At 41.1% G+C, this 16,197-nt stretch overlaps 1 protein-coding gene across 3 annotated transcripts in view; it reads left to right on the forward strand.

Moving 5' to 3' along the window:
• ZNF592 (zinc finger protein 592) overlaps nucleotides 1-16,197 on the forward strand; it is a 37,689-nt gene that overhangs the window by 12,994 nt on the left and 8,498 nt on the right. Inside the window, exons 3-7 of one of the 3 annotated variants that reach the window (XM_040343103.1) lie at nucleotides 10-58; nucleotides 244-396; nucleotides 2,185-4,505; nucleotides 11,893-12,071; nucleotides 14,230-14,406. In XM_040343103.1, coding sequence (XP_040199037.1) covers nucleotides 2,205-4,505; nucleotides 11,893-12,071; nucleotides 14,230-14,406 — 2,657 coding nt within the window. In that variant the 5' untranslated portion in view covers nucleotides 10-58; nucleotides 244-396; nucleotides 2,185-2,204. The remainder of the gene's footprint in view (nucleotides 1-9; nucleotides 59-243; nucleotides 397-2,184; nucleotides 4,506-11,892; nucleotides 12,072-14,229; nucleotides 14,407-16,197) is intronic. The other 2 variants (XM_040343104.1, XM_040343102.1) reach the window with 2 other exon arrangements.

The raw sequence follows: 16,197 nt of genomic DNA on the forward strand, positions 1-16,197 counted from the left end.
CATTTCTAGGCTTTGCAAGGTGTCTACTCAAAGTGGAGCCATGCAATAGACCCACTTGGTAAGTTCCTCTCCTTTTTTATAATGTAATCTGTTTTTGGGATATAAATATTATAATGTTGTAATTCTATCGCCATGCTTCTCATGATGGCATTACAACAAATGTGGCTTTAATCAGTTGGTTTTGCATTTTGTTCCTAAGCATTAGAAATAACTGTGTAAAGGTTAATAATCTAGTTTTTGAAGGGCAGTTGGATCACTGGGTACGGGGATTGAGCATGAAGTTGCTGAACAGCACTGTCGGGCAGAGGAAAGGTTTTTTACCACCGAAAGTGATAATCCAGTTTAATATAAAAGGCACTGCAAGCTACAGACTGCTGTGAGGGATCTGCAGCAGGGGTCTGTTTTTATATTAAAATTATTTAAATTCTCAATTGTGTTTTTAACTGTGTATATATTCCCACTGTATTTCCTCATTTAATTAATTGCTAAATGTCTAAGAAGTTTTTCCTCTAACTGAGCGGTGGCACTGTCCTAAAGCTATGACACCTTTAATTGCTGCTGTTTTGTCCAGGGTTGATTTGATTTGAATCACTAGTACAAAGGCTTGATATAATTCATTCATTTTAAAGCGCAACTGTCATCTCTGTCCTGCAGAGGCTCCTCCTCTGCACCGCTGTTGACTCACCGACAGTCTCATTCACTTTAATGGGACAGCTGGTGATGCGACAGTGACACAACAAGTAGAGGGACGTGGCGGTAGCAGGTGAGTGGATGTCCGTTAACAGGTGCTGCCATGATGGATCTGAAATGACAAGTGCTCTTTAAATGTAAGGACTCATTCTTGCTGGTAGTTAGAATCTTTAATATTTGCAAACAAAATTGAAGGTTTCCTATTTAGAATAATAAGTTGTCAGGTTAGTAATGCAGCGATATCGGAACCGATTCAATCATACAGTTTGTAGTGTACAGATTTGCAAAATAATGGGATTAAGGAATATTCCTGAACTTTTGTTTTATCTCACTTTGTTAACTGTGAAATTGTGTGAAGGCATCAATGAAGTGCATGTTATCTCAGCTTGCAGAGCTTTGCAGAATATACAGCCTCATGCTACATAACTAAGCTTCATTTCATGCTGAATAAACAAAATTATTAATGTATCTTAAATAGAAAACTATCTTTAGATTTAAAAAAAATTAAAAGCATTTTATTAAAATTAACTTTGATTTAAATAAATAAAACATTTTTTTTTTCTTATTAGGGTTGAACCGATACCACTTTTTTTAGACCGAGTACAAGCTCCAATACTTTTTTATTTTTATTTTTTCAAGTACTTGCCGATACCGATACTTTTATTTTTTTAATGTCCTGTGACAGTGGCACTACTATGCGACCACGGATGGGTGGCACTGATGAGGTGTGGACTGTGTCAGTGTTTATTTATTTTTTTTTTTTTTACTTTATTATTTTTTATAATATTTTTTTTTTTTTTTTTTTTTACAATGCTTTCTTGTGGGGTTGGGAGTGGATGGGGTCACTGTTTATTTTTCCAACTCTATTGGGGGGCTTTGATGAGATATCCGGGGTCCGTTGACAGAGCCGGGAAGGACACAGGAGGTAATCTGGGATGATTGGCGGGGGGTGGGGGGGAGCAGTTACAAGCACCGATCTCTCTGACAGCTGCGGGAGGGAGAGGAGGAGAAGCGTCTGTCGAAAAAGCAGTACAGGGAGATTGGTGCTTGTACCTGCCCCCACCGCCACACCGATCCCCAGTGCCTGGTATCGGGTCAAGCATCAGAGCATTTGTGCAAGTACTCGTGGGAATGTTCGGTATCGGCACCAGTATCGGTGCAACCCTAATTTTTATACACCCTGGTTTTGTTTTAGTTTTGCAAATTTTGACTGACTTCAAATAACAGGGGTTTTCTTCTCATCTGTGCTCCGGTAGCTAATAGTGTAAATTCACTTAAAAGCTTGTTTGTATGCTGTATTCTGCATAGGCCGTTATCGTGCACATTTGCTGAGGCTAGACCAATCTCCGGAACATTCATTTTAACATTTACTTTTGTGCACTTTCATTTTATGGAACCTATACATAGTGGAGCCCTCAGAATATTTGAGAGAGTTGTACTGATTACTTTTAGTTAAAACATATGGCATAGTCATTCTGTTCACTCCCATTTCAGATCTTGTCATATTTCCAGTCATGGGGGACATGAAGACTCCGGACTTTGACGATCTACTTGCTGCCTTTGATATCCCTGATGCCACAAGTTTGGACCCAAAGGAAGCTATCCAGTCTACAAGTGATGAGCAGGAGAACCATCTCAAATCTTCAGGAATGTGTTTGGATGAGAACCTGTCATTGGCTCAGTCTGCATCAGCCCCTGATGTACCTGCAGTAAGTGTGATTGTGAAAAACACCAGCCGGCAGGAGTCATTGGAGGCAGCAGAAAAAGAAGGAAATCACATGGGTCCAACGCTTCTTCAAAATGGGTTCCGTGGTCCAGAAGTGAGTCCTGAGCCCCATGCTGTTGGACCTGGCTATGGAAAATTTGAGCCTGGTTTCATCAATGGGGACAACTCTAGAGGTTACAGTGAAAAAGTTGAGTCACACAAAACTGAACCATTGCCAACTTTTAGCCAGTTCAGCCCAATTTCAAGCCCTGAGCCAGAAGACCCAAAAGATGGAGTGCTGAACAAGCAAAAAGCAGCAGAATCTCCTTACTTTCCACAACCTTCTATGTATGTTCCAGAGGAAGGTTGCATGGTGGATTCATTAGGGAAATCTACAGAGCCTGAGCTTAGTATGTTTGATGAATATTGTAAAAAAGAACAAAAATCAGACTGCATTGAAGCAGAGAAAAATAAACCTGCTGAGCAAAGCAAGGATATTGATAAAACCAACAGTTTCCTTGGACCTTCCCTGGCATTTGGGGATGTTCAGGATGACAGTATTTCTGAGGAGAAACCTTTTTCGAGTGCAGGGGACACGTTTGACAATTTGGATGATACATCTCCTGTGTGTTCCTCAGCTGTGCCACCCCGACAACGTATTAAGCCAGCTCACTCTAAATTATCTTCCTGTGTAGCTGCTTTAGTGGCATTGCAAGCCAAAAAAGTTGCCGTAGTCCCAAAGGAGGAGCCCTTGAATATTTCAAAAGACGTTGGTATACCATTAAAGGACAGTATTAAAGGAAGCCCAAAAATGCCGAAGTCACCAAAAAGCCCAAGGAGTCCACTTGAAGTAGTTAAAAAGATAATAAAAAATCCAGACAGCCCAATGAGTGTCTGCAGTGACACCAGCAGCAAAGACTCTCCATCGGTCTGTGCTGGTTCACCTCCTGCAATACCAAAAGTTAGGATCAAGACTATAAAAACGTCATCAGGTGAGATCAAAAGAACTGTAACTAGAATTTTGCCAGAAGTTGAGCCAGATGATGGGGTAAAATCACCCGAGGAATTCCTTGGTGAGAATTTATCTGGAGAAGATATTAAACCACTTGTAAATGTTGAAGAAGTTGCAGATTCAGAAAAGGAAAAGACAAGGACTTCTGTAAGGCTTTCTGCTAGCAATCAAGAGCAAAATGCAGTCCGTAATCAAATAGCCAATACTAAAGGGGACAAAAAGAAGAACACACAAACCTCAAGTGTTCAAAACCCTGGCGGTAGTTCATCAAAAAACACAAGTTCATCACAGAACAAGAAGCCGCCACCGGCTCCTATCAAGACCTCAACCAGTACAACTAATTCAACCAGCTTACTCCCTAAAGCTGTCCACCTTGCCAGTCTAAACCTAGTCCCCAATAGTGTTGGCACTAGTGTGGGGCAGAAGGCTACGCCATTGAGACAGACTGCACCCAGTGCTCCTATGGCAGTGCCACTTGTACATCAAGTTAAAATTGCAGCTCCTGTAATAGTGGATGCTTTTAATAAACTTTTACATAGTGCTAACCCTGTCCCAACATACACCCCAAATTTGAACCCCCCACCTGACTGTAATATTTCTCTGCCCGCTTCTGGTTACTCTTGCCTGGAATGTGGAGATTCATTTGCCTTGGAAAAGAGCCTTGTTCAGCACCAGAACAGGAGGAGTATCCATATTGAGGTCATGTGTACCCAGTGTTCTAAAACGGTTCAGTTCTATAACAAGTGCAGTCTGTTAAGTCATGCCAGGGATCACAAGAGTAAAGGACTGATTATGCAGTGCTCTCAGCTAATGATGAAGCCCATATCCTCAGAACAGATGCTGGCTTCGCCACCTTTGGTTTCCACAGTACTTGCCTCCCAACCTTCCACTTCCACTCAACGAACCATAACTCCATCAGCTTCACTTGGAGTGTGGTCTGGGACTTCTTCCTATGCTCCACCAGCCATGCCACTTTATGCGGACCCATATGGACTTATCCGCCATGGATTCAAGTGTCTTGAGTGCAGTAAACAGGTTGAGGACTACACCAGTCTTGCAGGACATTATCAAAGAGTGGCAGAGGAAAAAGATGGACTGGTGAGTGAAACTTCACTCATTTATGAACAACTTGCTTCTTAAAATTAGGGTGTCTGGTAAATACATTTTAACAGCTCTTTTAATCACAGCACAGGCCTCTAAATGTTAATAGTTCTATGTTGGTATGAATACTTATTGTTAGACCATTTAACCACTTGACCTCCAGGAGATTTACCCCTCTTCATGACCAAGCCACTTTTTGCTTTTTGGCACTACATTACTTTAACCACTTCCATACCAGTCCTTTTCTGGCACTCCTCTCCTACATGCAAAAATCATATTTTTTTTGCTAGAAAATTACTTGGAACCCCCAAATGCTATATATGTTTTTTAGCAGACACCCTGGGGAATAAAATGGCAGTCATTGCAACTTTTTATTTCGCACGGTATTTGCACAATAATTTTTCAAACACCATTTTTTTGGGGGAAAAAACGGTTTCATGAATTAAAAAATAAAACGGTAAAGTTAGCCCAAATTTTTGGATAATGTGAAAGATTATGCCGAGTAAATAGATACCCAACATGTCACGCTTTAAAATTGCGCGCCCTCATGGAATGGCGCCAAACTCCAGTACTTAAAGAATCTCCATAGGCGACGCTTACATTTTATTTATTTTTTCCAGTTTAGAGTTAGAGGAGGTCTAGTGCTAGAATGTGTTGCTCGCGCTATGATGCGCACTTTAACATATGTGGGCGGGACTTGCGTGTGTGTTCGCTTTTGAGTGCGAGCTATTCGGGACAGGGGCGTTTTACATTTATTTCTTTTTTTTTAAAGATCCCTTGTAATAGGAATATATAATCACGGGTCCTCTTTTTGTAGAGATGCGGGGTCAATAAGACCCCACATCTCTCCTCCAGGCTGGAAAGCATGAGATCGTGGAAAAAAAAACAATCTCATGCTGGCAGCCGCTATAGCAGCTTTGTTTACTTCTGGGTACCCGTGCGTAATGTCATAACATCGCGCCCGGGCCTCCGACGGTCATAGAGATTACTGGTGATCGTCTGGTCACCAGTCATCTCTATGCTTCTCATTCAGTGCTGGGCAATCGTTTCTCCGGGTCCCTGATGGGAGAGCCCGAAGAAGCACTGGATGGCGGCGGGAGGAGGGGGGGCGTCAACTATAAGAATGATCAAGCGGTGGAACTGCTGCTATGCTGAAAATAGTGAGATCTGAATGATGCCTGTAGCTGCAGGCATCATTCAGATCAGGGTTTGACAAATTTGCTTGGAATCTAGGAGCCAGCTAAAAAAGTTAGGAGCCAGAAAACGCGCCCGTCCCGACGAGCTTGCACGCAGAAGCGAACACATACGTGAGCAGCGCCCGCATATGTAAACGTTGTTCAAACCACACATGTGAGGTATCGCCGCGATTGGTAGAGCGAGAGCAATAATTCTAGCCCTAGACCTCCTCTGTAACTCAAAACATGCAACCTGTAGATTTTTTTAAACGTCGCCTATGAAGATTTTAAAGGGTAAAAGTTTGTCGGCAATCCACGAGCGGACGCAATTTTGAAGCGTGACATGTTGGGTATGAATTTACTCGGCGTAACATTATCTTTCATGATATAAAAAAATGGGGATAACTTTACTGTTGTCTTATTTTTTAATTAAAAAAAGTGTAATTTTTTCCCAAAAAAGTGCGCTTGTAAGACCGCTGCGCAAATACGGCGTGACAGAAAGTATTGCAACGATCGCCATTTTATTCTCTAGGGTGTTAGTAAAAAAATATATATATAATGTTTGGGGGTTCTAATTAGAGGGAAGAAGATGGCAGTGAAAATAGTGAAAAATGACATTAGAATTGATTAGAATGGATGTGCAGTATAAACTGTACATTTTGTTTTTGGATAGGCATTGGAAGCATTCTGTCTGTGAATGTTCCATGCCATTGTGTCTTCATCCACCATGTGTTTATTTCTGCCACCGGCATTGTAACAGTAACCATATTAGAAAAAGTTTTCCCTCCACAGCAGTAATATAGACATTTCCTTTCTGTCCCTACTGAGGCTGCAGCAGCTATTGATGGTATAATGTTTAATAATAATAATTGGTATGCCTTATTAATTATTGAAGGCCAATTCCAGCCAAATCTTTTTTCATTTTTGCTAGTGTTTGAAAGTATTGGGGTTGGTCTACTCTTCTTTGCATCAAATGGGTTTTGCATGTCCATGTAAGTCTATAGGAATACAAATCCCACTGAAGAGGTCCAAGGAAAGTCGTATAAACCGCTTATTGAATTTTTAATGTCATTCGAAGTATCTCAAACTGATGACAAGCCCAAAGCCCATCAACACAGACCCTTAGAGCCGGTTCACACTGGGGCGACTTGGGATCCGACTTGAAGTCGCCTCAAGTCGTCCCAAGTTGCGCTGTCGAGAAAAACAATGCAAGTGAATGGGAGCGGTGTTAATACCAGGTGAAATAGTGGTAGATAAATGTTCCGACTCCGACTCCTCAGTTTTATGTACTTCCGACTCCGACTCCTCTGTATTAATATGCGAATGTATTTTATACATTCCTTGAGGGAAAGAAACGCAACCTGGCTACCACAGGACTACTGGCTGGGAAGCCAACAGTCTACTGTATTGCACAGTTTAAGCAAAAGACAAACACAATGAAAACAATCAAGTGGCTGGATAGTAGCAGCAGGCATAAACATCAGGAACAGGATCTTTACCAGTTCAAAAATACAAACCACATTATTTGGTTGTTTTAGAACAAAAACAAAGCTGATCTATAATGAACCAAAAACAAAATCTGTAAAACCTAGAACTGGTTTATATTAATCTTGAAATGTAGTTCTAGGCTTCGCAAATGCAAATCAATTCAATGTAGAGTTCTAAGGAAGAGAATTGCCTCTGCCAGATCCTCTTTCATAGAGGCTCTTAAGTCAGACTTTATTATTTTTAGGGCTGAAAATAATCTTTTGACACTGACTTGGGTGGGTGGCATTGCAGTAACTATTCTGGCCACATCACTAACGATCTCTGGATAAACAAGGATGGCTTCTTCAACAGTAAGTTTTGATGAGCGATCATACTTTTCAACTTCTTTTAGTGCTTTATAAAACTCCTGTTGGAATTTTTTTTTAATTCCAATCTAAATTTAGTAGGAGTCGGAGTCGGTGCATTGTTTGCCGACTCCGAATCCAGGTACCCAAAATTTCCCCCGACTCCACAGCCCTGGTTAATACACACGACTCGAGTCTCTCCGACTTAAGAAGAAGTTCTTGTACTACTTCAATCCGACTTCTAGGCGATTTGTACCCATTGATTTCAATGGAAGTCTGATCACTGTCTTAACTGAAGTGACTTTCCAGGAAGATAACATACATTTCTCAGGCAAACCTCTCCCTCCCCCTCCCTCCCCTAGAGCTGATTGTTGTTTGATTGGCCACTGGAAAGTCTCCTGTTCTGGAGACAACTTCAAGTCGTGTTGTAAATCGCCCCAGATCGCCCTGTGGTTCATGCTCAAGTCGTGTTAGCTCTACTGTTTGGCTAAACACCTAGCAGTCTGTTTACTTTTTTTCAAAACTATCAATTTCTGATTGAAGTTTTTATGTTCCGATTTGCAACTATCGGCACACTTGCCTGGCTACCCATAATTCATCTAGATCTCACTTGACTGGGCGTTGTGGTGCTAGCCTGAAAGTGACTACCTGGCACTGGGTTTTGTGGATAAAGCTTTAGGATCATCAGCCTGTTGCTTCTACCACTGCTGTTTCCAGCCTGGGGACTTTCCCTTTGCACCTACGTTTCTAAGATTGGAAGTGCTTTGATAGGTTGTTTTCTCCTCTTTAAGTGCTTTCTGGCCTTGTATCTGTTTGGTGCAAATTTGGTCAAGAAATGGTCTGTCCCTGCTGTGTTTCGCCTTAAAGCAGAATTCCACCCACACATTAGATTTATTATTATTTTTTTTTTTAAACAAACTCTTACTATTGCAGAATGTATATTAAACCATTGTTACTCGTGTCATCATTCTCGCTACATTATTTTATTAAAGGGGGTTGTAAAGGTTTGTTTTTTTTCTAAATAGGTTACTTTAAGCTAGTGCATTGTTGGTTCACTTACCTTTTCCTTCAATTTCCCTTCTAAATGTTTTTTTTTTTCTTTGTCTGAATGTCTAATTTCCTGTTCCTCCTCATTAAGCTGTTCAGTAAGCTGTTCTAAATGACTTTCCACCACTCGGATGATGGTGGAAAGCTTACTGAGGAGAAACGGGAAGTGAGAAATTCAAACAAAAAAAAAACGTTTAGAAGGGAAATCGAAGGAAAAGGTAAGTGAACCAACAATGCTCTAGCTTAAAGGAACCTATTTAAAAAATAAAAGACGAACTTTTACAACCCCTTTAAAAAAAATTACATTAGATTCAGCCTTCTCGGGCATTCCCATCTTGTGAGCAGGCAAAGCCCACAGGCATATTCTTCTGGGATACGGTGCTGCTGTATTCCCAGCATTCACCGCCTATTCTCGCACATGCGCAGTAAAAGCACGTAGCGGCACAAGAAACTACACAGGCTGCCATTGCAACGGACGGTGGAAGTGCCTGCCCCGTTGTGATGGCCAAATACTGTGATTCTAGCCCTTGGCACTGGCCACTGACTCCTGGAAAATGACATGCATCTCTCTGGAGCAGTAGCGAGCAGAGGGAAATGGCGTCGGGTGCCGTGGTGGGGAAGGGGAAGATTAGAAGGGACAACATGGCAACATTCATGAAATAGTAAGAAAAATAAATGTTTATCCAAATGTCGTTCGTTTTTTTTTTTTTTTTTGCTGCACAGTAATAAAAAGTGATTTTTACGGGTGGAACTCCACTTTAACAAGACAACTACCATACCAGTGGAGGATAGACCTATTTTTAAGGACTGAGTCAACAAGCAGTTGGATGGCCTTCCCAGAACCCTGTTCTCACAGGCTATGACTGATTTTTGTCAAACCATGTTTGACTGGGTGAAATGCCTTTATAAGGGGGCTAACCGTTGCTGTTGTAGACCCTCTGCATGAAGATGGAGCAGATGACACTGGCACAAAATTTCAGCCTTGCCTGCTTACTGGAAGCGTTTCTTGTATGTGTATTATGTCAAGATGTATACATAGGACACTTACAGCAAGAGTGCTAGACTGCAGAGCTGCTTTGGAAAAGAAGCATTTAGTCCACATGGTCTTCAAGGGACAGCACTTTTTATAAGGTCTAGATGTTCTCATCAAGGATGTTACTGGTGGCTAGTACACTTCTCTTACCTAGCAGAAAAAGCAACCTTCAAAGTTGTCTTCCTATCTGTGTTTAGGAAGCATCCTTGTTGTGTTTCTCCACCATCTCGACTTTAGCATTCAGACTCTCCAAATCCGGCTACCCTTCCACCAGCAAAGTCTGAACTCCAAGCTTTCCAAATCCTCAAACAAGCCTTCCTTCACATTAGGGCGCACCATTTTAAGAAGGGGGCTGTCTGTTTTACCTTTACGAATGATTGGCCAACTTTTCTTTCTTCCCAATTTTTGGAACATGATGGATGCTGGTTATCAGGCTTGAAGTTTCTGGCAATTTTGTCTGGCCTTGGAATAACGTGCTGAAGGGCCATCTGACGTGAATTTAGCCGAACTGTGGCTGTGACATTTATCAGGATGAAACCAGAAGTTACACTGCAGCAAGATAATTGGCAGATTTTAGGGTCCAAATGCTGCTGGTTAAGGAAGAGTGGTCTCTACACCCAGAGGGGTTTAGGACCTTCGCCGCAGGTGGTGAATGTGGACCTCCTGGCTTCCAGGTTTAACGGACTGGACAAGTTTTTATGCAGGAGCAGGAATTAACTTGCGGAATCATGGATGCTCTGGCAGCTTTGTGGGATCAGTACACCTTATACTATGCCTTTCCATTTACTGAAACTTTTTTTCTCATCTGCCCAGCAGGACTGAGTTAGAGGGAATTCCATTGATCCTTATTCTGGGTTGGCCCAGGCCGATGTGGCATACCAGCCAGGTAAGACGTCTAGCAGATGCTATGTGGTCTTTGTCAGACCTTCTAGATTTTTGGTCTCTTGATTTGCCATCTTGCTTTTCAGTTGATGGCTTGAATGGTATTGATTTTCAAAGCCCAGGTTATAAGATTACAGGGGACTCTCTGAGTCTGTAAAGTCTATCATTGAACATGAAAAGAGTCCCAGGGATGGATTTCCACTTTCCCTTCTGTTTCAGAAACTCTGTGAATTAGACCTTCGTGCAGGGGGCCTCACATTTGGTCCCACCAGTCTATTCACCTGTGACTTTATGAGATTTGAGTCTTGTTCGGTCCACACTGTACAAGCCACCATTTGAACTCCACAAAGACCTTCCTCTCCTACTCTCTCAAGTTTGCTTTTTTTTTTGTAGCTGTCGCTTCTTCGAGTGTTTGGATATGGTTCGGACTTTTCAAGTCTGTCTCTCAGCCAGGATTTGTAATTCCGGATGGACCCAGGAAGGGCATCCGGTTTCTTGCTCCACCAGACAACCTGTTCAGGCTTATGATCTCAAAGATTGGTTCCCCACATTCCAGTTAGAACTCGGTTCACTAGATCAGTGTACTCCTCTTGGGCTTTTTGGCATCATGGCCTCTGTTTCCAAGGTTTGCAAGGCGATCTTCTGTTCGCATGTTCTCTAAGTTCTATCTGGTGGACTGTTCTGCCTTATATGATGCTAGCTTCAGACTTAAGTGGCTTTTTGAGCTTCTGGTGACTTTTTTTGAAATCCTAGTTTTCGTATGGAGATGACAGGGAATTGGAGAAAATCACAGACCTAGATAAGAATCTGACAATTTTTTTTCATTTTTTTCCCAGTCTATTTAAAACGAAAAAAACACATTTTGACCGGAGTTATGCTTTAACTCACAAATCTCTCTCTCCCAATCCTACATTTCAGAAGAGAGTCTGACGTGCACTTTCAGAAAAGAGATCCTGGCTTCCCCACTGTTCTCTTTTTAAAATATTCTGTCCCATCGATAAGAATGTAGGGGAAGTTGGGTCCTGCTTCTCGGCAGCACGCAACAATTGCATAGCAAGGTATAACAATAATTATTTAATATAAAACCAACAATAACAATGTTTGTATGCCCAGGCTTAGTTGTGCCTATGATCAGTTTGTCCTGGGCACCAGTTTTTTTTTTTTTTTTTTTCTTGTTGCCCAGACAAATGGGTTTTGTATTGTTTTGCCAAGTACTACGTCATTTTCTTTTTTTGGTAGGTGTAAGATTTTTCTTTCCTTGTATTTTTTATTTATTTTTTGTCTATGTAGCTTTGTTTTCCTATAAGTTTGGTCACTCTGGTCCATTTTTAGTTAATTGTTTGCCTTTTTATTTGTGCTCCATTGAAGTCCTATATTTAAGACCGTTTCTTTTCTTTTTTTTGCCCTCTGTGTAGACCTGCCAGGTGTGCCAGATGATGCTCCCAAATAAATGCAGTTATGGGGCTCACCAGCGCATTCATACTCACAAATCTCCATACTGCTGCCCAGAATGCGGTGTGCTTTGTAGATCAGCCTATTTCCAGACCCATGTTAAGGAGAACTGCCTACACTATACACGCAAAGTGGCATTCCGGTGAGTGTGACACCATTCGTTTGACAGTATGCTTTTTACACATGCAATAATGTACAATTAAAGAAGAATTCTAGTAATTTGGAGTAATTTACACACTTGCCTTGGTCCAGCTTGCCCTAAAGGAATTATGCAGGTGCCATCTCCTTGTGGCTGATGGTGAATTAGTACTTTTCTGTTGTAGCCCATTCTACACCCAAAAAGCAGTGTCCTCATCAGACAGGTGCTCCAGCAACCTATGTTTTGCTTACTAAATAAAGAGTGCTGCTCGCTCTGGCACCGCGCCTTGTATTTATTTAGAAGGCTTCTTCTGACTGGACAAATTTAAAAAAAATTAATTCTTAGTGGTTGAGGGGCAGGAGCAAGTGACGCTCCATTTTTTTTTTTGTATACTGAGTCGCTGGAGTACCTGCTGGAAGAGGATGCCACTTCCTGTATGTAGTATAGGCTGGAACAGTATATGTAATACTGATTCAGCATAGGCCACATGGAGGTGCCATCTCCGTAATTTAGGGAAAGCTAGTCCAAAGAAAATGTGCAAACAAATTTTAATTCCTGCAGTTCTCAGTTGTAATATTCACAATGGAAGCTCTAAGTTGCATGTTTCTTCAGCCTTGGTTATTTTTAAGGGATCATGTGTTTTTGGCAGCAATGCTCAACACATGCCCAATGCAGTAAAAAATACATGGTCTTTAATGGACCTAAATGGGGTGAGAATAGGACATTCTGCATTTAAATGCAGTGGAACGCCATACAATGTGTTACAGCGTGCATTAAGAAATAATAATTTTGGCTTTTGCTATGAAATAAAAATATATATGTATGCATGTTTAGCGCACCTTTTAAATGCAGTGCACGTGGTGTAAATCCAGTCTAAACTGTTTTAAAAGCGCACAATGTTTTAGGACTTCTAGTTCATCGTCAAAATGAGAGAAGAGATGTGGATAAATTTCACAATTGCCTCTCTGTATGACAGCCGCAGCAAAATGCCTCATTGCTACCTCAATTCATCACTATGGATGATTGTCGTAATTCCACCAATGGTGTTGGCATCACTAGTAGAACTACAGCACATCTATCGATACATTTTGGTTATTCAGTATGGCTTGGGTTAGACTATTCTCTGTAAATCAAATAAAACAAGCCAAATGTAATTCATCTGACTACACCATGTTGGAAGGAAAGTTATCTATTGTTAAAGGTAGACAAAGCTTTTAAGTCACAAGTTCACTTAAAAAAAAAAATTACAAAATAACTTTTTGTTACACCTTTACTTATTTAAAGCAGAGCTATAGTTATCGTCACTCCAGCAATGCAGCTCCCAGCTGGGCGGCTGGGTACCAATTGCTGGCCTCTTATTGGCCGGGCTGAGACAATGTCACTAAATCTCGGGTTTACAGAAATTGTGCAATGAGCTGCCTGTGCACAGCTCAGTGTACAGGGGTGGACAGTCAGGTTAGTAACTTTTAATGCAGAAGAGACATAGGAGTTGATTTACAAAAGTCAAATAGACTGCGCACATTGAAGTGCAGCTGCTCCAGTTATTTGTAAATTAGGTAAAGGTTCACTTTACAAAGACTATCCAATTGCATGCAAAAAAAATGAAAAAGAAAAGCATTTTTCATGCACATGATTGGATGATGGCAGTAAGCAGAGCTTCCGTCACTTACTAAGCTCCAAAGGAACTGTGCTTACCGAGTGCAACTGCACTTGGAAAGTGCACAATCTATTTGTGTAAATCCACTTTAAGTATGTTTTCTCTGCATTAAAAATCCTGCCGTTTCACATTACTTTATTTTTAATGAAGTACAACTTTAAACCATATCAATATGATCTTCATACTGATGTGTAAATAGGCTGTACCGCTCCCTTCTCCAAAAGGACTTGATCTTCTGCCATCATTTTTTGTAGAACACCGCTTCCCTTGATGCTGCATTTTACTTAACACTTCAGCAAATGTATATCCATATTTATCAGGATGAAATCATTTGGAAAATGTTAGTCCCACATTGACAAGACCAATCTCATGAACATTACATGTTTGCATTCAATTCTGCAGCCCGTCCAATAGAGAGAATTTTGAAAAGTGTTTGACTTTAGGAATGCATTTACAGAAAACTTTTTTTGTTTTTTTTGTTACTAATGTGAAATGTTTCAACAGGTGCATCCACTGTGGGGTGGTATTCATGTCACTGGGGATGCTGAAGGCTCACATCCAGGACAAACACTGCGAAGTTTTCCACAAGTGCTCCTTCTGCCCCATGGCCTTCAAGAGCACAGAAAGCACGACTGCTCACATCACTGCCCAACATCCCACTGCTAGCCACAAAAATGCACAGTATGCTTTTTTTATTTTTTTGTTTTATATTGTATATTGTGGAAAATACTCTTCGCAAAGTTGTCAACTAACCACCTACCATTGCATTTACTTCTCAAATGTAGCATTTTCTGTACGATTCATTAGCAGCAGTTACTTTTTAGAATTGAACATAACTAGTTACTACTTGTTGTATTGTGACCTGGATCAATGAGAACCTTCACAGATCTCTAAATGCTAAACAGTTTTCAGTACAGACAAAGCTGGTCCTATGGTATGATAAAAATGGAACATACCAGTGCTCCGTCCATTACCAAAGAAACTGTGAACAGTAAATGTATGACAAGCTTTAGAATAGCCCTAATGATAGATTTTTGGTGGTAGTTTCCTTTGGAGTCTGTCCCTTGACAGTGACAAATTCCTAAAGAACTACAACCAGTTTTCCTCCCCTAAATATTGGAGGCCACACAGGCACTGCAGGGGATGCACTACATTGGTAATAAAAGGTTTAATTAAATGACTGCGAGAGGTGGCATTGGACACACAGGATTTATTCACACTATTCACTTTTGGTGGCGGGTGACACTTGTGATACAAAAAGAAGTAACCCGATATTCATTTATTCATACACCTATTCAATTTAAATGGGACTGGATGGAGTTACTTTACCTTTTTCACAGAGGACATTTATTTATTTTTGGTTGCTATTTTCTGAATAGTACAAGTATTTATGAGTTTGATTTTTGATTATATATTAGCACAACACTTGTTATTCACATTTGTTTTATTAGAGAGGATATCCCCTTTTGTGTTTGCAGGAAAGAAGGAAGCGCCTCCTAAGTGCTTTGGAGGTGCTTCCTCCTTCTTCTTTTCTGCATACAGAGTTGACTTGCTCTCGGATGGCTGCCACAGGTGCAGTTTATAATTATATGGACATTTAAGGGCTTTTTACGGACTTAATCCCATTGTCTATATTTACTATACAGGAACGATCATAGAGTCCTTTTATGCACCAATATCATTGCCTTTAAAGCGACACTAAAGTTAATTTGTATTTTTTTTTTTAAATAACAAACATGTTATACTTGCCTCCACTGTGTGGCTCGTTTTGCACAGTGGCCACAATCCACGTCTTTTGGGGTCCCTCGGCGGCTGTCATGGTTCCCCCTCAGCAAGAGCTTTCCACCTTCATGTGAGCTCGCATGGTGGAAAGCTCTTGCGGGCTCGCTCCGTGATACATCGGTGGGCATAGCCGCCAACTGTATCACTCGGCCCTGCCCCCCGGCACACTGCGTCATTGGCTGTGATTGACAGCAGCGCCAGCCAATGGTTGCGCTTCTATCAATCAGTCCAACCTAGCCAATCAACGGCCAGGCTGGGAACCCAAGAGGATGACAAGGACGAGCGCGGGACTTTCTAGGGGTGAGGTAAGTAAAACAGGGGTTTGGGGGGGGGCAGAGCTGTCTGATGTTTTTCACCTTGATGCATAGAATGCATTAAGGTGAAAAAACATTTACCTTTACAACCCCTTTAATCATCTTTTGTGTTTGTGGCTCACATTTGATTTATGCTCATCTTTTGCGGTTTCCAATTTATATTGCTTACCCTTTATAAATTACCCCCGATTATGTCTTCTTCTGTAGTTCTACAGAGCCTAGCTTTCAGTCTCTTTAAAGCGGAGGTTCACCCTCAAACTGAACATTTGTATTAATCAGACCTGCAGCCCTAATAAATGTATAAGCCACTGTTATTTTTTTTCAAGGTGTCTACAATTACCTTGAATCAGATGGATTTAGCCTCACTTCCGGGTCT

This window comes from Rana temporaria, chromosome 3 (genome assembly GCF_905171775.1).
Source record: "Rana temporaria chromosome 3, aRanTem1.1, whole genome shotgun sequence".
NCBI lineage: Eukaryota > Metazoa > Chordata > Amphibia > Anura > Ranidae > Rana > Rana temporaria.